This window comes from Cupressus sempervirens, chromosome 1 (assembly GCF_028749045.1).
Source record: "Cupressus sempervirens isolate cs-2001-9-10 chromosome 1, ASM2874904v1, whole genome shotgun sequence".
Lineage (NCBI taxonomy): Eukaryota > Viridiplantae > Streptophyta > Pinopsida > Cupressales > Cupressaceae > Cupressus > Cupressus sempervirens.
Genome location: NC_143118.1, coordinates 791335685 through 791358637, shown reverse-complemented (window position 1 = coordinate 791358637; position 22953 = coordinate 791335685). Strand labels below are relative to the sequence as shown.

Genomic DNA, 22953 nt, shown 5'->3' with positions numbered 1-22953 from the left:
TCTATGTATATGTATGCATACACATATGCATTTATGTACATACACACACACACATCACATAAGAAGTAGCCAGCTTATCGGTTTTCGCTACAAAGATCAATACCAAGTCACCCAAAAGATTCTGGGTTGATTTTTTGGTGAAAAATTGAGCAACTGTGAGTCCCATCTAAAAACCTTGCAAGCACATTTATGCAAATCACAATTGGTGTACATGTCCAAGTGTTTGTTATTTTGTTTGCACTAAAAAGTGTAACTGCATATACAAATGCCCTTTCCATGGCTGTAAGGTACCTTCACAACTACAAATAAAACAACCACCACAACTCCAAATGAAACAAACTGCAACTTGAAAAAAACTTCTTGATACAACTTAATTTCTTTTAACTGTAAATTGAAAAACCCTCATTTGCCTGCAATACGAGAACTCCATGTTTTCAGAAATTTAAGGTTATGATGGTGCAATTGGATTTGTGCATGTAGTTGATATTTGAATGTAAGAGATAAATTGTTATTTAAGAAAATATATTATATGAATCAATGTTTTTTGTGCTTGTTTACAGAAAACTTGGGGGCAGACTTTTGTGCTTTAGATTTAATACAGTAATATTTTCTAGTTTTGGTCAGTTTTCCCGAGTTTTACCCAATTTGGGTGTTTAAATTATGACACTTGTTCTAGGACAAATTAGCAACTTCCCATTCATTTACATCTGCAATGGAGCCAATTGCACAAATTATGAGCTCTGATTGAATTGAGTTTAATGCAACAGTTCTTTACCTTGAATTGGATCTGAAAACCTCTCATCAAAAGATGAAATTCAATAATCTGAGAAACTAGCTGATGCATAAGCTATGATGGAATCCCAATTAATAGTTAATCAACAACAAAATTTAGGGAAGGAAAGAAGTAATGACCTTTTCAACTGCATGAACTAAGTTGAGAAAATGTATGAGAGAAAAAATCATACACATATAGGGAAGGAACAATGGAATTTACTGTGGAGAATTTCACATGAGAAAAATACTGAAAACAAATATGTGAGCTACAACTCAATCTCTCACTTCTAATGAGAATCACAGTTGAAGAACTCGTGGCCTTCAATAAAGACTGAATCTCAATGATTTGAGAGTCTAATATTTTTAGTACAGCTTTATACACAGCCTATTCACCTTGCCAATTCATCTATGTATTATTTGATCACAAATAGAATTATTGTTAGTGGAAGAATCAGGACTGGAAGTGTTAATGCACATACATATTGTTAATTTAGAACCAGAAAAGCAGAGAAACAATATACTGAAATTCAAAAGAACACAAGAACAAATTACGCAGATGTTTATCCTGGGAAAACCCTCCAGTTCAAGGTGAAAAACCCAGCCACACCAAAATCTATCCTTTATGGAAAGCACAAAATCTGGATACAATGCTCTCAGGCTTAATCAGCTGATAACTCTAATTAGGGATTGTTGACTCTGAACAATTAATGGAGTATGCCCATTTAACAGTTTGGGCAACACTTTCTTAGCAATTATATGACATGCTAAACTTTATGTATCTCACAGATACTGAAAACAAAATGCTTGACACACCAAAAGATCATACACAGAATGTCTGAAGCAGATACTATGATCACTCACAGACACGATGATCACAGTTACAGATACAATCTTGTCTCACCCAGACTTTGCTTGACTAATCACCACACTATAAAAACTGTCAGAAACTGGACATCGCCCATAATGTCTATATCGAAGGTATCTCAAAAGCCAACGCGTAATGGCGGACATCAGCTACAACCCATGCCTTTCCGTGGCCCATCAACATAAAGAGCCACATGGTCCTTATCTTAATCGAACCTGTCGCAAGATATAATAACTTCTGATATTAATAGAAGACACTCTTAACTAGACCACTGACAGAAAGCATGGTAATCTCAAATGAGCTTAAAAACAGGACACTTGCACTTCAATGTGGACGGTGACAGTTATTGAATAGGTGTCTATTCATCCCCACAAACGTTTGATGCCTCAATTATGAGAGTAAAACAGTAATAATGTAAGAACCCCAAATAGGCTCTATGCTGATCACTGTTTGTTTCCCTGAGTGTAATGATTGTTTTTTGTTGGTTCTTGAATGTTTCAAGCTGCTTCTGGTTTTTTTTTGAGTTTATAAAAGAGAATACAAATATTGAAACTAATTTACCCAAAATTATAACTCAAATCTAATTATAATGCTGATCGAACTCATTTATTCAGATGGCTCATACAATTTATACAATGTTTATTGTTGGAAGAATACATAAAAAAAACATCAGCATTAATGGTTGAAAAAACCTGATTTTTGACTCCCAAAATGCAAACACGCTGCTGATTGCTCCCTCTCTAGGCAGCGCCTATCAAAATCTGCAATATTAAATCTCTGATTTTGAATTTACTGTAGCGCGGTACTGTTCACGGCACTGTTCACGTCACTGTTCACGGGCACTGTTCACGGCACTGTTCACGTCACTGTTCACGGGCACTGTTCACGGTACTGTTCACGACACTGTTCACGTGTACTGTAGCGCACTGTTCACGACACTGTAGCGCACTGTTCACGGTACTGTAGCTGCTGTTATAAATCTGCAAACAGATCCATCCAATTTTCTCCTACTGAAACACAATATTGACTTCTGGATGAAGCCAACTCACAGGCAAAATTCGGGTGATATTTCACACCTTCAAATTGCATCAACTCTGAAGAAACTACGTCCTCCACAGTCTGAATTCTTCTCGAATTTGTAGAAACCCTGGTTTTAAATAATTCTCATAACATGCTCTTGAAGGAAGACAAGGTTTGTTTATAAAGACTCCTCAACTCCAGAATGAGGCTCTACGCTCAATGTGGGATAAAAGAATATAATAATAACATAAAAAATGTTATTACATTAAAACTTAGAAAACCCCTTTTAATTTTCCCATAAGCTTGGACCCACAATTAATTGAAATATGGCCCCCTTTTATGATATCATGACCCTCACTTAAGTTATAATATAAAAACATATTATAACTTAATAATATAAACTCAAAACCAATAATGTTTATTCTAACTAAATAAACATTAATATCTCCATTATTACTCAACATTTTTGAATGTCGTCTGAACCGGGAGCTAACATGATAGAGCTGCATATGACCATACCCCTTTTCTAAAAATAGCAGGGGTCCACCTTTATAACTCCAAAATTGCTAAAAATAGCCTGACCAAGCCAAACTCATAAAAAACAAACTCTGGCAACCCAGAAGTGTACTCTTCTCAGGTCCTTGGAAGATCTCCACACCAAGGTGACCCTCTAACCAATCCTACTAGCCTACGAGGGTCTCTGATAGGCTAATCACAAGCTAAAGTGATGTCTCTAGCTAGAAGGGGACATCACAGTCCACCCTCCCTGAAATTGCTTGTCCTCAAGCAATATCAACTCTGGATGCTGTAAAATCTCCTCGCTCTCCCAAGTAGCATCCTCTACCGGCAAATCCTTCCACTTCACCAAATATTCCCGGATGGTACGTCTCCTCAAGTTCCTTTCTCTGAAATCAATGATAGCCTCCGGAATCAAAACAAGTTTTCCCTCATCATCCAGGGGCGGTAATACTGTAGAAGGCACAATATGATGCCCCAACGCCTTCTTGAGACGTGACACATGAAAAACATTGTGCACCTTGCTCTCTGCCGGTAAGTCTAACTCATAAGCCACCTCTCCCACTTTCCTGATAATCCTAAATGGACCATAGTATCGTGGCTTAAGTTTCTCGGCACCATTCTTCTTGAGAGTGGATTGACGGTATGGCTGCAACATAAGATACACCATATCTCCAACCTCAAAAGTCCGCTCAGTCCTCTTTTGATCTGCGTATTGCTTCTGCTGATTTTGTGCCTTAGTTATATTATCCTTGAGAGTCTTAACAATGTCTTGACTCTCCTGTAACAAATCACCTGCACTGGGCACTCTACTGTCACTCAAAAGCAGATCCATAAAATTGGGTGCCTCATACCCATACAGGGCCATAAAGGGTGACATCTGAATAGACATGTGATAAGTGGTGTTGTAACAATACTCACAGAGATAAATCCACTTTACCCATGCCTTCTGTTGCCCTGCTATATAATTTCTGAGATATCCCTCCACCCATTTGTTCACTATCTCCGTCTGACCATCTGTCTGTGGGTGGTAGCTAGTACTCGGAGTGAGCTCTGTCGCACACAACCTGAATAACTCCTGCCAAAAGTGACTCATAAACCTGCTATCTCTGTCACTCACAATGCTCCGAGGTAAGCCATGTAATCTGAATATCTCTTTGAAGAACAACTCTGCCACTTGTGTAGCAGTGTATGTAGCAGTGATCGGAAAGAAGTGTGCAAACTTCGTAAGGCGATCCACAACCACATATATACAGTCCCTGCCTTGGGCTCTAGGTAGTCCTGTGATAAAGTCCATAGACAAACACTCCCACTTCCTATCAGGAATCGGAAGTGGCTGCAGTAAACCGGCTGGATAGGAGTGTTCCTGCTTATTCTGCTGGCAAGTGAGACACTCCCTAACATACTGAAGTACTTCTGTTTTGAGCCCCTTCCATGTGAAGCGCTCTCTAATCTGCCGGTAAGTCTTGTAGAAACCAGGATGTCCTGCCATAGGTGAATCATGAAAAGATTTCAGAACCATCCTTCTCACCGCTGATCCTGGGACCAAAAATATTCGCCCTTTGTAAATGATGAGCTCATTCACAAGGGTGTATCTGTTGTCCTGAATAGTCCCATCTATGAATCCAGTTGCCCAAGTATCCTTCGCATACTCTGCAAGGATCAAGTGTCTCCAATCCTCCGATATGTCTGTCAATAAGCTCAAATGGGGCCTACGTGATAAGGCATCAGCAACTACATTCTGCGTCCCCTTAAAATATGTAATATCAAAGTCATAGGACTGTAACTTGCTCACCCACTTTTGTTGCCTATCATTGAGATCTCGCTGCCCTAGAAAATGCTTTAGGCTATTATGGTCGGTTTTGATACAAAATTTGCTACCTACCAAATATTGCCTGAATTTAGCCAAAGCATGCATAATGGCTAACATCTCCTTATCATATTTACTGAAGCTCCGCTCTGGCCCTCTCAATTTCCTGCTCTCATAAGCAATAGGGTGCTTCTCCTGCATAAGCACCGCTCCAATGTCCTCTCCGGAAGCATCACAGTGTAGCTCAAAAGGTTTGTTGAAATCTGGTAATGCTAACACTGGACAAGAAGTCATCAACTCCTTAAATTTCTCGAAACACTCCTGTGCCTCAGGAGTCCACAAAAAAGCTCCCTTTCTCATCAAATCTGTTAAGGGTGCTGCATGCCTGGAATATCCATCCACAAACCTCCTGTAGAAACCACATAGTCCCAGAAAGCCCCTCAACTGTGTAAGGTTCACCGGTGAAGGCCACTCCACAATGGCACGAATCTTTTCAGGATCCATGCGTACGCCCTCTGCACTGATGATGTGACCCAAGTACAACAACTCTGTCATGCCCAAATCACACTTCGACTCCTTTGCATACAAGGATTCTCTGCCCAATATATCCAACACCGTGTCAAGGTGAACTAAGTGCTCCTCCCAAGATCTACTATATACCAAGATATCATCGAAGAAGACAAGTACAAATCTCCTCAACTGAAGATGGAAAACCCTATTCATTGTTGCCTGAAAAGTAGCGGGTGCGTTAGTTAGCCCAAATGGCATAACTACAAACTCAAAATGGCCACAATGACATCTGAAGGCTGTCTTCTCAATATCCTGCTCTCTAACTCTGATCTGGTGATAACCTGATCTCAAATCTATCTTTGAGAAGAAGCAAGCTCCATGAAGCTCATCTATCAACTCATCGATCCTGGGAATGGGGTACCTGTTTTTAATTGTCTTCCTATTAAGCACCCTGTAATCAATGCACATCCTCAATGTCCCATCCTTCTTCTTTACTAACACCACTGAAGAAGCAAAAGGAGACTTACTTGGTCTAATGTGGCCCATAGCAAGTAACTCCTTTATGGTTTTCTCAATTTCATCCTTCAACCTCTTCGGATGCCTATAAGGTGTAATCATGATGGGCTTAGCCCCCTCCTCTAACTCAATGATGTGCTCAATACCCCTGTCTGGTGGTCTACCTGGTGGAATGTCACTAAACACCTTAGAGTGTTTAACTCTAAGCTCCTGAATATCAGGAGGATATTCAATCTTCTGCTGTCCCTCCTGTGATGGCATTAACATGCACTCTGCTGCCCATTCTACCTGATTATGTCGAATCAATCTAGCCATCCTCCGAAAAGAGACCATCCTGAGATCACTATCCCTAATTGCCTTAAGGATATGTGTCTTCCCATTCACTTTAAACCTCATCTCCATCTCCTTGAGGTTAAGAGTGAACTCACCAATATCGTGCAACCAACTCATCCCAAGAACTATATCTGTATCTCCCATAGGCACAACATAGAAATCTGCCTTAAAGTCATAATTATTAACTTTCAATGGGAGTCTAGTGATCTTACGATCACAATTGAGAACATAGCCATCCGCTACCCTCACTCTAATTCCCCCAAACTCCTCTGTTTGTATGCCGCGCTTCTCCACCATCCTAGCATCGATGAAATTATGAGTGGCACCTGTATCAACCAAAGTTATAACTCGCTGTCCAGCAAGTACTCCTCTCATCCGGAATGATCCTTCTTGCTTAATACTAGTGAGACGAGCTTCCCTAAGTTGCCCATCTCCTTCCCCATCCTTGGACTCCATTTCAAACAAGTTTTCAGCCTTGTCTTCCTCTTTTCCACCATCCATTTCCTCTATATCAGACTGCTGATCTGAATTATCTGATTCTGATTCCTCATAGTATGCCCACATAACTTTGTTAGCTTTTCCCTTTGGCCTAAGAGGACAATCATGGTTTGCATCATAGGGTCCCTTACAGTAGAAACATAATTTTTTCTTCCTCAAATCATTTAATGTTTCCCTGTCAAAAGGTGCTGGAGTTTTATCTTTAGAATCATTTTTAAAATCAGTCCTCTCTGGTTTTTTATAAAATGGTTTGTTATCCTTACTAGAAGATGCTCCTTTGGACTGAAATTTGTTTGTTGGGACTGCATGTTCCATACTTCTTGCCTTTTTCATCGCTTCCTGTAAAGAAATAGGATCAAATGCCTTTATCCACCCTCTCAGTGGTTCGGATAGGCCCTCAATGAAAAGAACTATCAATCTACGCTCTGAAATGTTTGGCACCATCACTGCCAACCGCTGAAATTCACCAATGAAATACTCCAAGTTGCCTGTCTGTTTCAACTGTGCTAAGTCCCGGAAGTAAATCTCTGGATCTTTCTTATCAAATCTTTCAACCAACTTATCCACGAAGTCTTGGTACTCTGTCACCTGGTTATGCTGAAGTGTTACCATACCATGGTACCACCAATCATGTGCTACTCCCTCCAAATGCAAGGTGGCATATTTGATAGCTTCAATCTCTGTCATTGGCCTCAGTGCCAAAAATGTGTCAAGCTTATGAATCCAAGCTTGAGCTGTCATCTTACCACTCCCATCAAATGTAGGCATAGTAAGCTTGCCTGTAGCCCTCTTCAGCTCACTATTTTGACCTCTAGGCCTCCTATCCTGTCTGAGTGACCTGTAATGCTCTCTCCTCTGATTAAAAAAGCGTTCAAAGGTCATCCTCTCCCGAACCTGTGGAGCTAATAATTCCCATTCATCATTTGCAGCCATGAGTGCATCTGCAAATATGGGGTCTCCTGCCGCCTCCTCTGTCGGAGCTTCTTCTGGCTCCTCCGGAACAAATGTAGGGCGTGTAGGCCTATCAGCTGTTCTAGAATGGGTCCGTTGTGGTCTCTGATTACCTGTAGCACTCCTGTTATCTCCCTGTACTCCCTGTTCCCCATTCTGTCTAACAGGTGGGTTCATCCTTTCTACCATAGTAGTGAGTGCCTGTAATGCCTGTGTCATCTGCTGCTGCCCTGTAACCATTGCACGAAAGAATTCTCTGGTATCCTGATCATCATTATTCCTCCTATTTCTAGGTGGACTACCATCATACCTCTCTTCCATATTTCCTGTTTCCTGTAGCTGTTCTCTGTCAATCAAAGCTCTCCTGCGGGTATAGTACCTGTGTGGTCCAATTTCCAGTGGCTGCATATGACTCCCAAACCCTCAGGATGGCAGGAACTAGGCTCTGATACCACTGTAAGAACCCCAAATAGGCTCTATGCTGATCACTGTTTGTTTCCCTGAGTGTAATGATTGTTTTTTGTTGGTTCTTGAATGTTTCAAGCTGCTTTTGGTTTTTTTTTGAGTTTATAAAAGAGAATACAAATATTGAAACTAATTTACCCAAAATTATAACTCAAATCTAATTATAATGCTGATCGAACTCATTTATTCAGATGGCTCATACAATTTATACAATGTTTATTGTTGGAAGAATACATAAAAAAAACATCAGCATTAATGGTTGAAAAAACCTGATTTTTGACTCCCAAAATGCAAACACGCTGCTGATTGCTCCCTCTCTAGGCAGCGCCTATCAAAATCTGCAATATTAAATCTCTGATTTTGAATTTACTGTAGCGCGGTACTGTTCACGGCACTGTTCACGTCACTGTTCACGGGCACTGTTCACGGTACTGTTCACGGCACTGTTCACGTCACTGTTCACGGGCACTGTTCACGGTACTGTTCACGACACTGTTCACGTGTACTGTAGCGCACTGTTCACGACACTGTAGCGCACTGTTCACGGTACTGTAGCTGCTGTTATAAATCTGCAAACAGATCCATCCAATTTTCTCCTACTGAAACACAATATTGACTTCTGGATGAAGCCAACTCACAGGCAAAATTCGGGTGATATTTCACACCTTCAAATTGCATCAACTCTGAAGAAACTACGTCCTCCACAGTCTGAATTCTTCTCGAATTTGTAGAAACCCTGGTTTTAAATAATTCTCATAACATGCTCTTGAAGGAAGACAAGGTTTGTTTATAAAGACTCCTCAACTCCAGAATGAGGCTCTACGCTCAATGTGGGATAAAAGAATATAATAATAACATAAAAAATGTTATTACATTAAAACTTAGAAAACCCCTTTTAATTTTCCCATAAGCTTGGACCCACAATTAATTGAAATATGGCCCCCTTTTATGATATCATGACCCTCACTTAAGTTATAATATAAAAACATATTATAACTTAATAATATAAACTCAAAACCAATAATGTTTATTCTAACTAAATAAACATTAATATCTCCATTATTACTCAACATTTTTGAATGTCGTCTGAACCGGGAGCTAACATGATAGAGCTGCATATGACCATACCCCTTTTCTAAAAATAGCAGGGGTCCACCTTTATAACTCCAAAATTGCTAAAAATAGCCTGACCAAGCCAAACTCATAAAAAACAAACTCTGGCAACCCAGAAGTGTACTCTTCTCAGGTCCTTGGAAGATCTCCACACCAAGGTGACCCTCTAACCAATCCTACTAGCCTACGAGGGTCTCTGATAGGCTAATCACAAGCTAAAGTGATGTCTCTAGCTAGAAGGGGACATCACAAATAACACAAGACACATATGCATAGGATTAACATGCTGCTACATGAGTTGGCAGCTGTTACAATGAAGAACTGAAGGGAGCCACTATGTGAATTGACGGCAGCACCAAGACAAACAAAAATCTCAATCCATAAACAAGTTCTGCTGTTACTGTACGAAACCAAATCACAACTTGATCATGAAGCACTTCATTTTCCATAACGATATGGCACTACATAAAAGAAACACTAATATGAAAGCAGTGAACATAAGCAACATCCTATACACAGCAGCACCATATACACAACTTGCTCATCTAATGACTTGTATCAGGTTTACAGATATCTCCTGTAGCTACAATCTTTTACACTCCCTCTTTGCAAAGGAGATAGCATTTTCAGATTCTCACATCATGGAGTCTTTCAACATGACAATCAAAATGGCTACACTCATACGTGTTGAAAACAAAATTTTATCACAGATTCTCTCAATGTGATAGCAGCATGGATTCACTCAACATGATGTTCACCATGGCCACTCCCATGAGTAAAATAAACACAAGCTCACATCACGGAGTCACTCAACGTGATGCTGTCTTGGAGTCTCTCAATATGACATCCACTATGGCTACTCCCATGAGTGGAAAGAGTAACAAAGGATTTCACCTCAAATTTCTCTGTCTTAGAGAAAAATGCATTACATGGGATTTCACCTCAAATTTCTCCATCTCAGAGAAAAATGCATTACATAGGCTTTCACCTCAGAAATATGTCTCAGCTAAAAATGCTTTCACGTCAAATTTCTCCATCTCAGAGGAAAAGTGCATTACAAGGGCTTTCACCTCACATTTCTCCATCTTTAAAAAAATGCATTTTTACATCAAATTTCTCCCTCTCAGAGGAAAATGCATTATAGTAATACAACGAGAGCAATTGATGCCAAGACTCTCTCTCAGCAGAGACTCCCTCTCAACAAGGGAAATGTTCTGACAACTTGGATAATCATAATAAGTTACAGCTGACTCCATTGTTTGACCAAACAAATAACTTTTGCAGTTGCACTGCTACACGAGCTTGCTAATCCTCTGCAAAGGTCATATCACTTTCAATCTGCCCCTCAAGCTCCCTCTGAATATTCAAGCACTTACATAAACCTTCTGACCTCCTCGTTCAAGATTGCTTGCAATGCTTTCCTTAGAGGAACAATTTTCCGCACACTTCTAAATATTCTGACATGCTAGAGTCCAAGACTATCCTCCTTGACCTCATCCCAGATCACCCTGTGCAAAAAAAGTTTATGGAGCTACTAAAGTCAAACCCAGATTGACTGTGCAATTCTGTTCTTTGCAGCTGACGAGTTTTTTCAACGACTTTAACTCCTGGCTTGCAACACTGTAACCCACTTAGCTAATACCTTTACTTCTCCACAGAACTCCCTCTAAATGTCATTTTGTCCTCTTACAGGAACTCATCACAAGATAATTTGAATAGGTTCTTCATTTAGTGTCTTCATCTTTCTCGATCTTGTTACAAATGAATACTCTCCATTCAAGGCTGATCCAACCTTGTTATGTGACATCAACTTAGACTTGTGGCTGCAAGCAAGTCTTCATGTATGTTCATTTCTCTTGCTGGCATAACTTCCTTGCTGGATGTTTTAAGCTTTTCCTCCTTTGAATTTTGTATGCATATTGGATAAATAATCCATCATCTTTTTGCTCCTTGATCTATCTTTCATTTTAGAAAGATTAGTAATATTTCGTAGAATCAAACTACTCTTGAGATAAATATACCGAGCAATGCTTAGAGTAAACATGAATTACATTCTAGAGTAAGAACTACAAAATAAATATATAAACATTATTCAAGAGAATGAAGTGCTTATCAATTGACTGAGTTGAGATGGGCATTAGCTTCCCCTTTGATCAAAGAATAAAGACCTCAGGCTCCTACGGATTTTCAGAGTTGTCCAACACCTCCGAAGAATACAAATAGGTCTGCAACTAAAATCTAGAAACTGCTGTAGCAGACTGTGGACTCAAACAGGGCAACTGAGTCACCAAGTTTCACACAATGCCCTCAAAATGCACTCAAATAGTTTAAGTAAAAACAACAGACTATGACAAATTGCTCAACAATATGAGATTCCCAGCAAAATAAGACCAAGTTTCCGAACAAGTCTCTGTAATGAGCCTATCACTAATCAAACCAGCAACCACTGAAAATTTCTTCAATCTTCTCCAGTCGCATATATATATCCCACATAAATGATTTAGCTTTCCCTTAAACTGAAGTCCTGATTACCCAACAAAAAATAGACAACTAGCTTGCTGGTCACTTCAGAATACCTGTAACAGACTCAGATCATCCACGTTCTCTATCAATTGCAAATGAATTAGCATATATGAATGCTTGAATCTTGCTGACTAAATCTCCAGTCAAGCAACTCAAACACAGTTATGAAATCATATCTTTACTTTAGAAATTAAACCAACAACACAAAATCCGAATAAGGAATTTGGTCCTAGAAAATCTATATAGAAGAACCCTTCTTAAAAATGAAAGCTAACACAGATTCGACAATGAAAAGTGACACCTTTAATTTCAGAATTTCCTTTGCTCAGAAATGTTAAACTTATCAGCGAGTAGTATAAACCATAGTAACGAGAATCACGGCAATTCACATGATTCCATGGTTCGATTCAAGGTAGGCGATTTTTTGAGAGTCGGTGAATCAAATTGATGATTTCTTGGCATGAATCGCCATTAGTTGCCATGAATCGGCTGGAAAAATCAGGCAGCCCAATCAGGCAACTAAAAAACATAAAAAAATACAAGTTTTTAAATGATTTTTTTTTCACATTTCTCTTTTGTATAACTTTAAAAGGCCTTCTATTTGTTGAGTATGACAAAAACAGAGAAAAAGTGAGGGATAGATGAGCTAGAGCTAGAGCAGATAGACTTGTCTTTTCATTTTGTTTACAAATAGATGTGTTTCATGAATTTTCATTTTACATACATTTATGATTTGATGTCATTGGTTTTATAGATCTTAATCTTACATATATTTATGATTTGACAACATTTATAATTCTATATATCTATGTCATGACTCATAATGATCCTATGAAAACTATTTACTTAAGCTAAAATTTCTATTATACATACGTGATGGATTTATCATTTATGTTCCTCGTTTATGTATGTTAGATTTTTTTTGATGATATTATAGCGTGTTTAAGTTATATTCAATTAAGGGTGCATGAAATAAGTTTTAAATTGTTAAAATCTCTAAATTTCAAGAATTTTTTAAATTTGTCAATTCATAGCCATTTTGATTCCGATTCATGGCCGATTTGCGATTCAATTCAGCCTTTTCCGATTCCGATCCGATTCCGATTCTTGTTACTTTGGTATAAACGAACATAAACTTTATTAGGATCAGACTTGATGCAGGAAGCCTAATACTGTCTTAAAGCCACAATTTCAATTGTTAAGACGGTAATATTAGGAAATCTAAATTTCAGAAGAAAGGTAATTTCTTCTGAATAAAGAATCCCTACGAATTTTCACTAGATTCTTTATTAGGTGAAGGCTCCTCAACCTTTGCAACAACAACTTGATGTTTTGGTCTTGATAAACAATCTCTGGCACAATGACCATACTTGTCATATCTGAAACATTGAATTTTTGAGAGATTGATCTTCTTCAGTTCAGGAGTTGAATCAAAATCCTTATCTATTTCTCTTGAAATTTCCTTTTGTCCATTCACTTTATTTCCTTTTAGATGCATGAGTAGAATGCACATGATCTTCTTCATGATGAGACTTTTGACCTTTCCCTCTGCGTCTAATCTGTATTCCTCTTGAATTCAAACAGTTCTTTGACGATCAAATTTGGGTAATTCATCTCTTCCACTAATTAATTGAATAAAAGATTCAAAAGAATGAAGTAGGCCATTCATAGCTAGCATAACCAAGTCTTTGTCTTCAATTGAATCACCAATAGCATTTAGCTGATTTTTCAATTCTGTAATCTTCATGAAGAAAGATACAATAGATTCTCCTCTAGCCATTTTAATATGAAGTAGTGACGTCTCAAGGCTAGAGCTTTGGTAGTGTTGTTGAATTTATAGAAGCTTTGAAGACTCCAGCATCTCTTTAGCTGAATTCAACATGGATATAATCGGTACCAGATGATCCTTAACAGAACCAATTAGTATCTTCTTGCTGTGATATTGTTCTTCCTCCATTGTGCTTTCTTAGTGTCATCAGAAGGTTCAGCTACATCAGACTTCACATAGTTGAGAAGATTAGTCTTGTCAAGCACAATTAGGACTCTGAATTTCCATAAGTAAAATTGGATGCGCTATCCAACCTGTCTTCAACATTGAGTCCATTTACCATTTTTGAAGCTGAAGTAAAGAAGCTAGGAGAAAAGCAAGGAATTTTGAAGCTTAAAATTGTTGGTTTTAGATCTTTTCCTTAGATCCGCTCTGATACCATGTTAAAGTTAGAACCAGAAAAGCATAGAAACAGCACACCAAAATTCAAAAACACACAAGAACAAGTTAAATGTTTATCTTGGGAAGACCCTCCACTTGAGGGTGACAAACCCAGCCATACCAAAATCAATTCTTTTTTGAAAGCACAAAATTTGGACACAGTGCTCTCAGGCTCAATCAGCTAATAACTCTAATCAGGGATTGTTATCTCTTGAACAATCAATGGAAGTATGCCATTTAAAAAGTTCGAGCAACACTTTCTTATCAATTACAATACATATTAAACTTTATATATCTCACAATACTGAAAACAACATGATCGGCACACCAAATGATCATGCACAGATCATACTCAAAATGTCTGAAGCAGATACAGAGATTGCTGTAGTGTATACTATGATAACTCACATACATGATGACCTCAGTTACAGATATGATCTTGTCTCACCCAGACTTCGGTTGACTAATCACCACATGCTAAAATTTCTGCCAGAAACTAGACATCACCCAGAATGTCTTTATCAAAGGTATCTCAAAAACCAATGCTTGATGCACACTCCATGCCCAACAGAAGTTACAATCGACGCCGTTCCGTGATCCATCAACGTAAAGAGCCAAATGGTCCTTATCTTAATCGAACCTCTTGCAAGAAATAATAAATTCTGATAATAATAGAAGACACTCTCAACTAGATCATTGCCAGCAAGCATGGTAAGCCCAAATGAGCTTAAAAACACGATAACACTTGTATTGACGGTGACAGTTATGGAATAGGTGTTGATTCATCTCCCAAAACATTCGATGCCTCAATTATGAGAGAAACACAGTAATAACACAAGACACGAAGGCACAGGATTAACACACTGGCACATGAGTTGGCAGCTGTTACGATGAAGATCTGAAGGTAGCCACTGTGAATTGACGGCAGCACCAAGACAAATGAAAATCTTGAACCATAAACAAGTTCTACTAGTACCGTAAGAAACCAAATCACAACTTGAACATGAAGCCCATCATTTTCCATAATGATATGGCATCACAGAATGTAAAATCCCATGACCTAGCTATAACTTGAGCAATGCCAAACTTCACTAAATTTTCATCAATTCTTCCTCACAAATCAGATTTTGTCAAACATTTGGCACATAGCTGATCAACATTTTATTTATGATATTTGGAATGTACCTTTTTGAGTTTTGGCATATATAATTGGCAAATTGAATACATACAAATACTGAAGCAAATGCTAACTGAAAATTTTACTCGTGTAATAACTATGAAAGCATCAATTTCTTATGAGTCCAATGTGGCAACTAACTCTTTGAACTGTAACAGCTAGTATTGACAATCAACTAATTTCAACTGATCGCATTTATCTAAACTCAAACAATTCTGAAATTATTTAAAAACAATGGAAACCTGATTTTTATTTGTCGAATTCATGCCGGCTCACAACATGAACTGTCACATGCCAAATCAATCCCAAAATGCAAGACGCAGCTTATGACCAGTTATTCCATGTAAAATGCATATCACCAACATCCCAACTGACCCACTGTTATCAGTATGCACCCAGCAATTAGTTTCGTGCGTTACCAGACTAGCCACAGTCCCTTCAATTCTAAAACGCTGCTCCAAACTGCCTTGCGATTTTCTCAGGAAACAATCGCAGTGTGCTTAGGTATAATCGATCAGCCTTGAGATGATTGCCAATATCATTTGGATGCTCAACATCACCATCTGGAAGTTAACGGCAGTTCTAACAATCAATTTCGATCACAATTCAGCAGTCTTGAAGTTGTAAGACTCAACCGAATTCTCCCTCCAAACCAATCAGCCTCAATCGATTCAGTGCTCCATGATATAGAATGAAACAGTAGGAGAAATATGACAAATCCACTATACTTCAGTAGTGGAATAAAACACTTCTCAGATACAGTGATGAATAGTAGAGAAGTTAGGCAATCTTAGCTATACCTCAGCAGCTAAATTGCAAGTGCAAGTCTCAGAATTTCCAATTCTTACACATCAGCAAGGGCATACAGTTAAGAACCCAGGAAAAAGTCACAAAGGTACAAAATCAAATATATAATCAAGTATGCTTTTCCCAAAGAAATGAGCTCTCATTTGTAATCCTTCGTTGGCCAAAGTTTCCTTAAAAACTCCACTTTAGAAATTGTGGAAGTTTTCCCAAACGAACTCAACACTAGAAACTTTCCGACTTGCTTTTTAGAAATATCTCTTTAAGTCATTATTATAATAATGCAACTCAATGAATAAATAAATAAGAGCTCATTAATTATTAACCTGATCAACCGCAGGTGACGGTCAACCACCAAGCCATTCACTGCACTGCTAAAAAATAGCAACTGCCCAAAATAGACTTACTAAAAATAGTAAGTAATCAATTGAGACCCCCAAACACCCTGTCAACTCATGAGGATCGCTATGATGAGCTAACTCAATCAACTGCAGACTGGCCAAAAACGGGGACATTACACAAAAGAGAAACAGTACTATAAAAGAACTGAACATAAGCAGCATCATATAGAAAGCAACACCATATACACACAGCTTGTTCATCTGAAGATTTGCATAAGGTATACAGATATCTTCTATAGCTACAAACTTCAACTCTTGAACCATTTGAGAATCAAAAAATGAAACCATTGGTTGACTTCACAAAGCTATTGCTTTTTAAGATCTGGTTATTGCATCCTTTTGTTTTGGGCAATGTTTACATTCATTTTTGGCTGTTTGGAATTGGTGTATCTGTATTGCTTATGAAAACAAAAACTAGTCATACCTCGTCACTGGTTTTATTATGAGATGGGACAGTTTCCCTAGCAAACTATTGTCACATAGGATCAAATTAATATTTAAGCACGTTACAATTCATGGGGCTATGTAATCTTCACACACTTCAATTCTCCATTAGAGTTTACAAAGAATATGCCTTTTGCTCACACACTCATTCTGCTGCACGTTCTGTTTCTTTAAAATTATTCTTTCATGTTTCCATCGTATGCTAGAGTTCATAGGCCTAAATATGGATATAACTTGTTAAGATTTTGTTAAGGAAATTAATCTTATAATTGAAATTTGAGAATTATTTCAAATCGTAACATCTTATATAAAAGACTTCTATTGGAGAAGTTTTGATTGGTTGGACTTTGGTCCTGAAGATTCAAAATTTTGCTTTGTAAGCTATATCAATTTTCATGCGACTTAATTAGCAATTTCCATCTACTCACTAACGCAGGTACGTGATAAGTGGGAATCAGTGAAGATTGATGTTATGTACAGGGCTTTGAAATGCAAGTTTTCTATGTATCCTCATTTATCTTCTCTGTTAGTTTCGACTGCTGGATCTATTCTAGTTGAAGCTTCTCCACATGATCTCTTTTGGGGTGGTGGTCAAGAAGGAGAAGGTCTGAACCATCTCGGAAGGTTGCTTATGAGGATAAGAGCTGAGTTACTCGAAGATGATTCCGGGAGTAGTAGAATAAACTTATCCACTAGGTCTTCTATAGTCTAAAGTAAAAAATACCAAAAGCAGCAATAAGTTCTCCCCACTTATTTATGTATATTGTCTTCAAACATATAACTTACCATGTGATCAACATGGGAGAGATCATTGCCCATGGTTTTTATACTGGGATACACTTTACTGCCATATTGGTTACAGCACTCTTGCAGTTTGCAGGCTTCACTCAGCAGTGCTGCAAATGATATGCTAGCTTATTGTGCATTTTATCCAATAGCTATACATAATATCCTTTGTTTTTGTTTGTTTCTTAGAGGAAAGGAATTGGGTGACTACAATAACTGAATTAGTGTAAAAAGGGAGATTTGCCTACTTATATAGAGGAAACCCTCCACGCATCTGCTCACAAGGGACAATCCTTTGGGAATGCTTCATGCCATAAAAATAAGACATTTATTTATAGTTCAACTTTAAATAAATTTTGGAATTGTTGTGAACTTATCATTGATTTTGGTTGGCCTCTTTGACTTCATCTACTCACATTTTGTCCAAAGCAACTAATTCTAATTCAAAATGGATTTGGAAGTTGTATTTCTCCTTCATTTTAGATATATATGCTTGCCGTCATAAGCAGACCAACTCGTAATTGGAAAAAAATAATATAGCATATATTAATTAAAAACATTACAGTGAACACTGTTCCATATAGTTTTGTATATTCATCGGTTTTTTCGACAAGGAAATTTGAAATATCCCTCCGTGTAAAATCGATTATCTAACTACTTAGACTTGTTTGACAATCTTGAGGAATTGTGGCAAGCAATGTCTATTGAAAGCACAATTGAATTGTATAACATGGAGTCTATAGACAAATCAAACCATTCAAAGAAGCTGGATGCTTTATCACTCGAACTAAATTGACAAAAAGCTAATTGATTTCAGATTAACACAGAGGCCAGATACAATTTGCAGCTTAGTCATATCCGTGCCAGATACTACATGTTATTTTCTGCTGATTAATACATTGCAACGCTTCTTAATGTATGGCCGGTGTTTTTGAAGTGATAGGCATGACATCTTTGCTAATTACTGAAGTTGCAGACGACACTAATGCTTCATAACAGATCAAACTTTGCTGAATATGTATCTTTAGCCGCACCAATTTCCAGCTCTTATTGCACTGTCCTTCTAAAGTTGGAATGACCAGGGCTACAACAGTTTGAACTAGAGGGAACCCCGATTGGCGTGAAGACTAACGACTTTATTCTCCATTTCAGATTGTGGCGTCTCCAAAATACAGTGATTGAATCTAGAACATAATAATGAAAATGCTTTGGGTTTGCGTTCAAAATTCAAGATCTCCAAGGTTTGCGTCCTGAAAACCAACGAGCGATCTTTGAGACCTTAAAAAAACCCAACAATTCTGAGGCTCGAATAATTCCCCATACCGAAGCTCATGCCAATTTTACAAATTCCCCGATCCACCATACCAATCCTTTTTTTTCTTTAATTCCAATATTTGCCTCTTTAATGATTGAAAATGCCCACCACGTAGCATGAAGAAAACATTCACTTAAATTGGCCCCTTTTAAAGATATAAAGTGATTAATTAAGTGCCCAAGATTGCACTTTCGCATCTGTCTCATCTATTTAATTATTTTCATTATTCTCATACCATTTATTTTATTTTCTTACCTCTGAGAATAGGAGAAGCTAGAAAGTTCACTCGGAACAATCATCAAGTGGAAGGGGATGTTGGAGTTCTCCTTTCTCGGAATTGCTGTACAATCACAAATTGGGGTGCTGCAAATTTTGTTCACCGTCCCATATAGTATCCTTCTTTGGTGATCTCTCTATCTAATGAGATCTCTCTCTCTTACACATACACACATCTACAACAATGTTCGGAATCAAAACCAAATCTTACTCTTCATCAAAAGGTGGCAAATCTCTCTCTCTCTCTCTCTCTCTCTCACACACACACACACACACACACACACACACGCACATGCACACGCGCGCACACACATGCACATGCACATGCACGTGCACACACACACATCTCGACATGCTATTGTGTGTTGACCCAATGCCTTCGTAGGTAAGAGACATGAACTGCGTTGATCTTTACTGCCCTTTACAAGCTCTAATTCATATGCAACATCATCAATTCTTCTCATTATCCTGTAAGGTGTATACAAACGTGGTTTGAGTTGTTTATCACCACTTGTCAACAATATGGATTGACTGTATGGTTTTAGGTGTAGGAAGACTAAGTCCCCACACTCGTCTACAACAATGGTAGGAATCAAAATCAAATTTCATTCTTCATCAAAGTTGGTATCTCTCTCTCTCTCTCTCTCTCTCTCTCTCTCTCTCTCTCTCATGCACACACACACACGCTCGCACACACACACACACACACACACACACCTATAACAATGCTAGAAATCAAAATCAAATTATGTTCTTCATGAAGGGGTGCGAGATTTGGAGATTCAATTTTGTGTTGGCCCAATGCCTTTAGACAAGAGACATGGAATACATTGAATTTTATTTCCCTTTAGAAGCTCTAGTTCATATGCAACCTCTTTGATTGTTCTAAGTATCTTGTAAGGCCCATTTAAATGTGTTTGAGTTTTTCTGCACCACTCCTCAACAATTTGGATTACCTCTATGGTTTTAGGCATAGGAAGGTTAACTCCTCAACAATTTGGATTACCTCTATGGTTTTAGGTGTAGGAAGATTAAGTCCCCAACCTTATTTTATCTCTCACCCCATGCTTGTTTGCATACAATTTTTTTGTGATTTTGATTATTTGAAGGTAATCCTTTAATGTCTTGAGGATATCTTGATTATTATGTATTGTTTTTTTTGCTTGTGGAACCTTACTATCATCAAAGGCTAAATCCACAAATGCTAACACATCATTCTCGTATAAGGCCCCAAATGGTGTCATACCAATTGACATGTGAGGGTTATTTTAACAACAATCCCCCAAGTGAAGCCTCTAATCCAAGCACATTGCTATTTTGAAACATAATTTTGATCATAGACCTCAATCCATTAATTTATAATTTTTGTTTGTCCATCCATTTCAGGATGGTAGCTTGTACTTAAAGTCAATTTTGTACCTGCTATTTGAACCAATTCTTGCCAAAACATACTAAGAAATTGGTTGTCTCGATCACTAGCTATGATCTTAGGAGGCCCTTGCAATCTAAACACCTCTCTAAAAAAATAGATCTACAACCTAAGGTGCTGACTAATTTGTAGGGATAGTGAAGAAATGTGCATATTTTATTAGCCTTCCAACAACTACAAATATGCAATCTCTTCCTTGAACTTGTGGAAGTCTTGTAATGAGCTACATGAAAGGTATGTTTTGACATTCTGCCAACAAGATAAACACTCTTTGATATGTTGCATCATCCTTTAGACCCCTCCAAGAGAACCAATCTTGTATTAGATGGCATGTTTTGAAGAAACCAAGATGCCTTGTTAGAGGGGTGTTATGCACAACCCTCATAATCTTAATTGTTAACTTAGATCTTGTTAGAAGATAAATTATGTTCTTATCATGAGTAACACCGTCAACTACAAAATACCTATTATCTTATACTAATGGATTAATCAAATCGTAGGTAAAGGTATTTTTGGTGCATTTGGTCAACAATTGAGATTTCCTATCAGTTGAAATCTAAGTGAGAGAACAAGGTAGATTTCCTGGGAAGAGCATCAACAACAATATCATTTTTCATTTAACTTACTTCACATCGAAGTCATATGCTTGAATCTAACTTACTCAACTTTGTGTGTATTCATCAATATTCACACTCCAAGAAATATAGAAGAATGTTGTGATTAGTTTTGACAACAAATTTTGTACCCACTTAATATTGTTTGAATTTGGCTAGCACTTGCATGAAAAGTAGCATCTCCTTATTGCATGTACAATCTCCCTGCCTCCTTTCTTTTGAATACAATAGGGATCTTACTTTACATCAAAATTGCACCAACTCTATATCTTGATGCATTGCACTCTACAACAAATGGCTATGGAAAGTTAGGAAATGCCAACACCGGATATGTCCTCATGACTTGCTTGAGTTTCTTAAATGTCACTTGTGCTTCATTGTACGAATGAAATACACCCATTCTTGGTGAGATGTGTTAGAGGTGATGCCAATTGTGAGAAGTCCCTTACAAATCTCCTGTAGTAGCAATATGATTACTAGAAGCCTCTAAACTCGGATATTATTCGCTCACATTTTTTCTTTTTGTACCTTAATATTGTTAGCTCCAATCACAAACCCTAGATAGATTATCTCAACCATTCTAAACTTGCACTTGGAAGTCTTCACATATAAACTCATATAGTAATTGCTTGCACTTTTTTCTTTTTGTACCTTAATATTGTAAGCTCCAATCACACAACCCAGATAGAGTATCTCAAACATCCTTAGAATCATATTCAAATATCGTAAATGATCACTCCAAGTCTTGCTGTATATAAATATATTGTAAAGGAAGACCAAAACAAATTTTGATAGATACTCACAAATGTGATTCATGAAAGATTGAAATGTTGGTAGTGCATTTGTGTGTCCGAATTGTATGATAAGGACCTCAAATTATGAGTAGTGACAATAGAAAGAAGTCTTGTGTACATCTTCTTCTCGATCATGAATCTGGTCATAGCTTCAACACAGATCAATTATGGAGACCTACATGACCTCGCATGTTCATCAAGAAACTCATCAATCCTGTACTCATTCTTTATGGACTTCTTGTTCTCTTTTCTATACTCTATGTGCATGCACATATTGTTGCCCATCTTTTTAACCAAAACAACTGATGAAGGCAAGGGGTACGAGATAGGACATATGTGATCCATTTTCAGGATTTCACTTATTTGTTTCTCAATCTCTTTCTTAAAATGACGTGGGAGATGGTAGGTCATAGTGATAATTGGTTTAGTTCCCTCATCTAGGTCAATGACATGTTCAAACACACGATCAATAGACGATATGGGAAGAGGTCTCCAAATACTATACTATGGTTATCCAATACTAATTGGATATCAACATGATATTGTGGTTGATTGTTGGAGGATGTTGTAGTAGACAAAACAATGAGTTACCTAATCCATGCTACTGTGCTTAAATACAACCTCTATCATCCTTGTTGGAACCACTTGAAGAATACAATCTAACATAGCCTTAAGAACATTTTTCTTGTCCTCGATCATCAATTCTAACTGCATTTTGTTAAAGCCATGAACGTACCACCCAAGTGATGTAGGGTGCTCCCCTTAATACTATAAACTCATAACAGAAACAAAGAAACAACAAATGTGAGA

General features: G+C 37.8%; 1 protein-coding gene across 1 annotated transcript in view; it reads left to right on the top strand.

Annotated features, from left to right (window-relative positions):
- The window catches only part of LOC149580245 (cytidine/deoxycytidylate deaminase family protein), a 125159-nt gene extending 107068 nt beyond the window's left edge, over positions 1-18091 (top strand). Inside the window, exon 9 of the mRNA XM_089790046.1 lies at positions 17366-18091. Coding sequence (XP_089646172.1) covers positions 17366-17641 — 276 coding nt within the window. The 3' untranslated portion in view covers positions 17642-18091. The remainder of the gene's footprint in view (positions 1-17365) is intronic.
- Positions 18092-22953: the final 4862 nt, after the last annotated feature.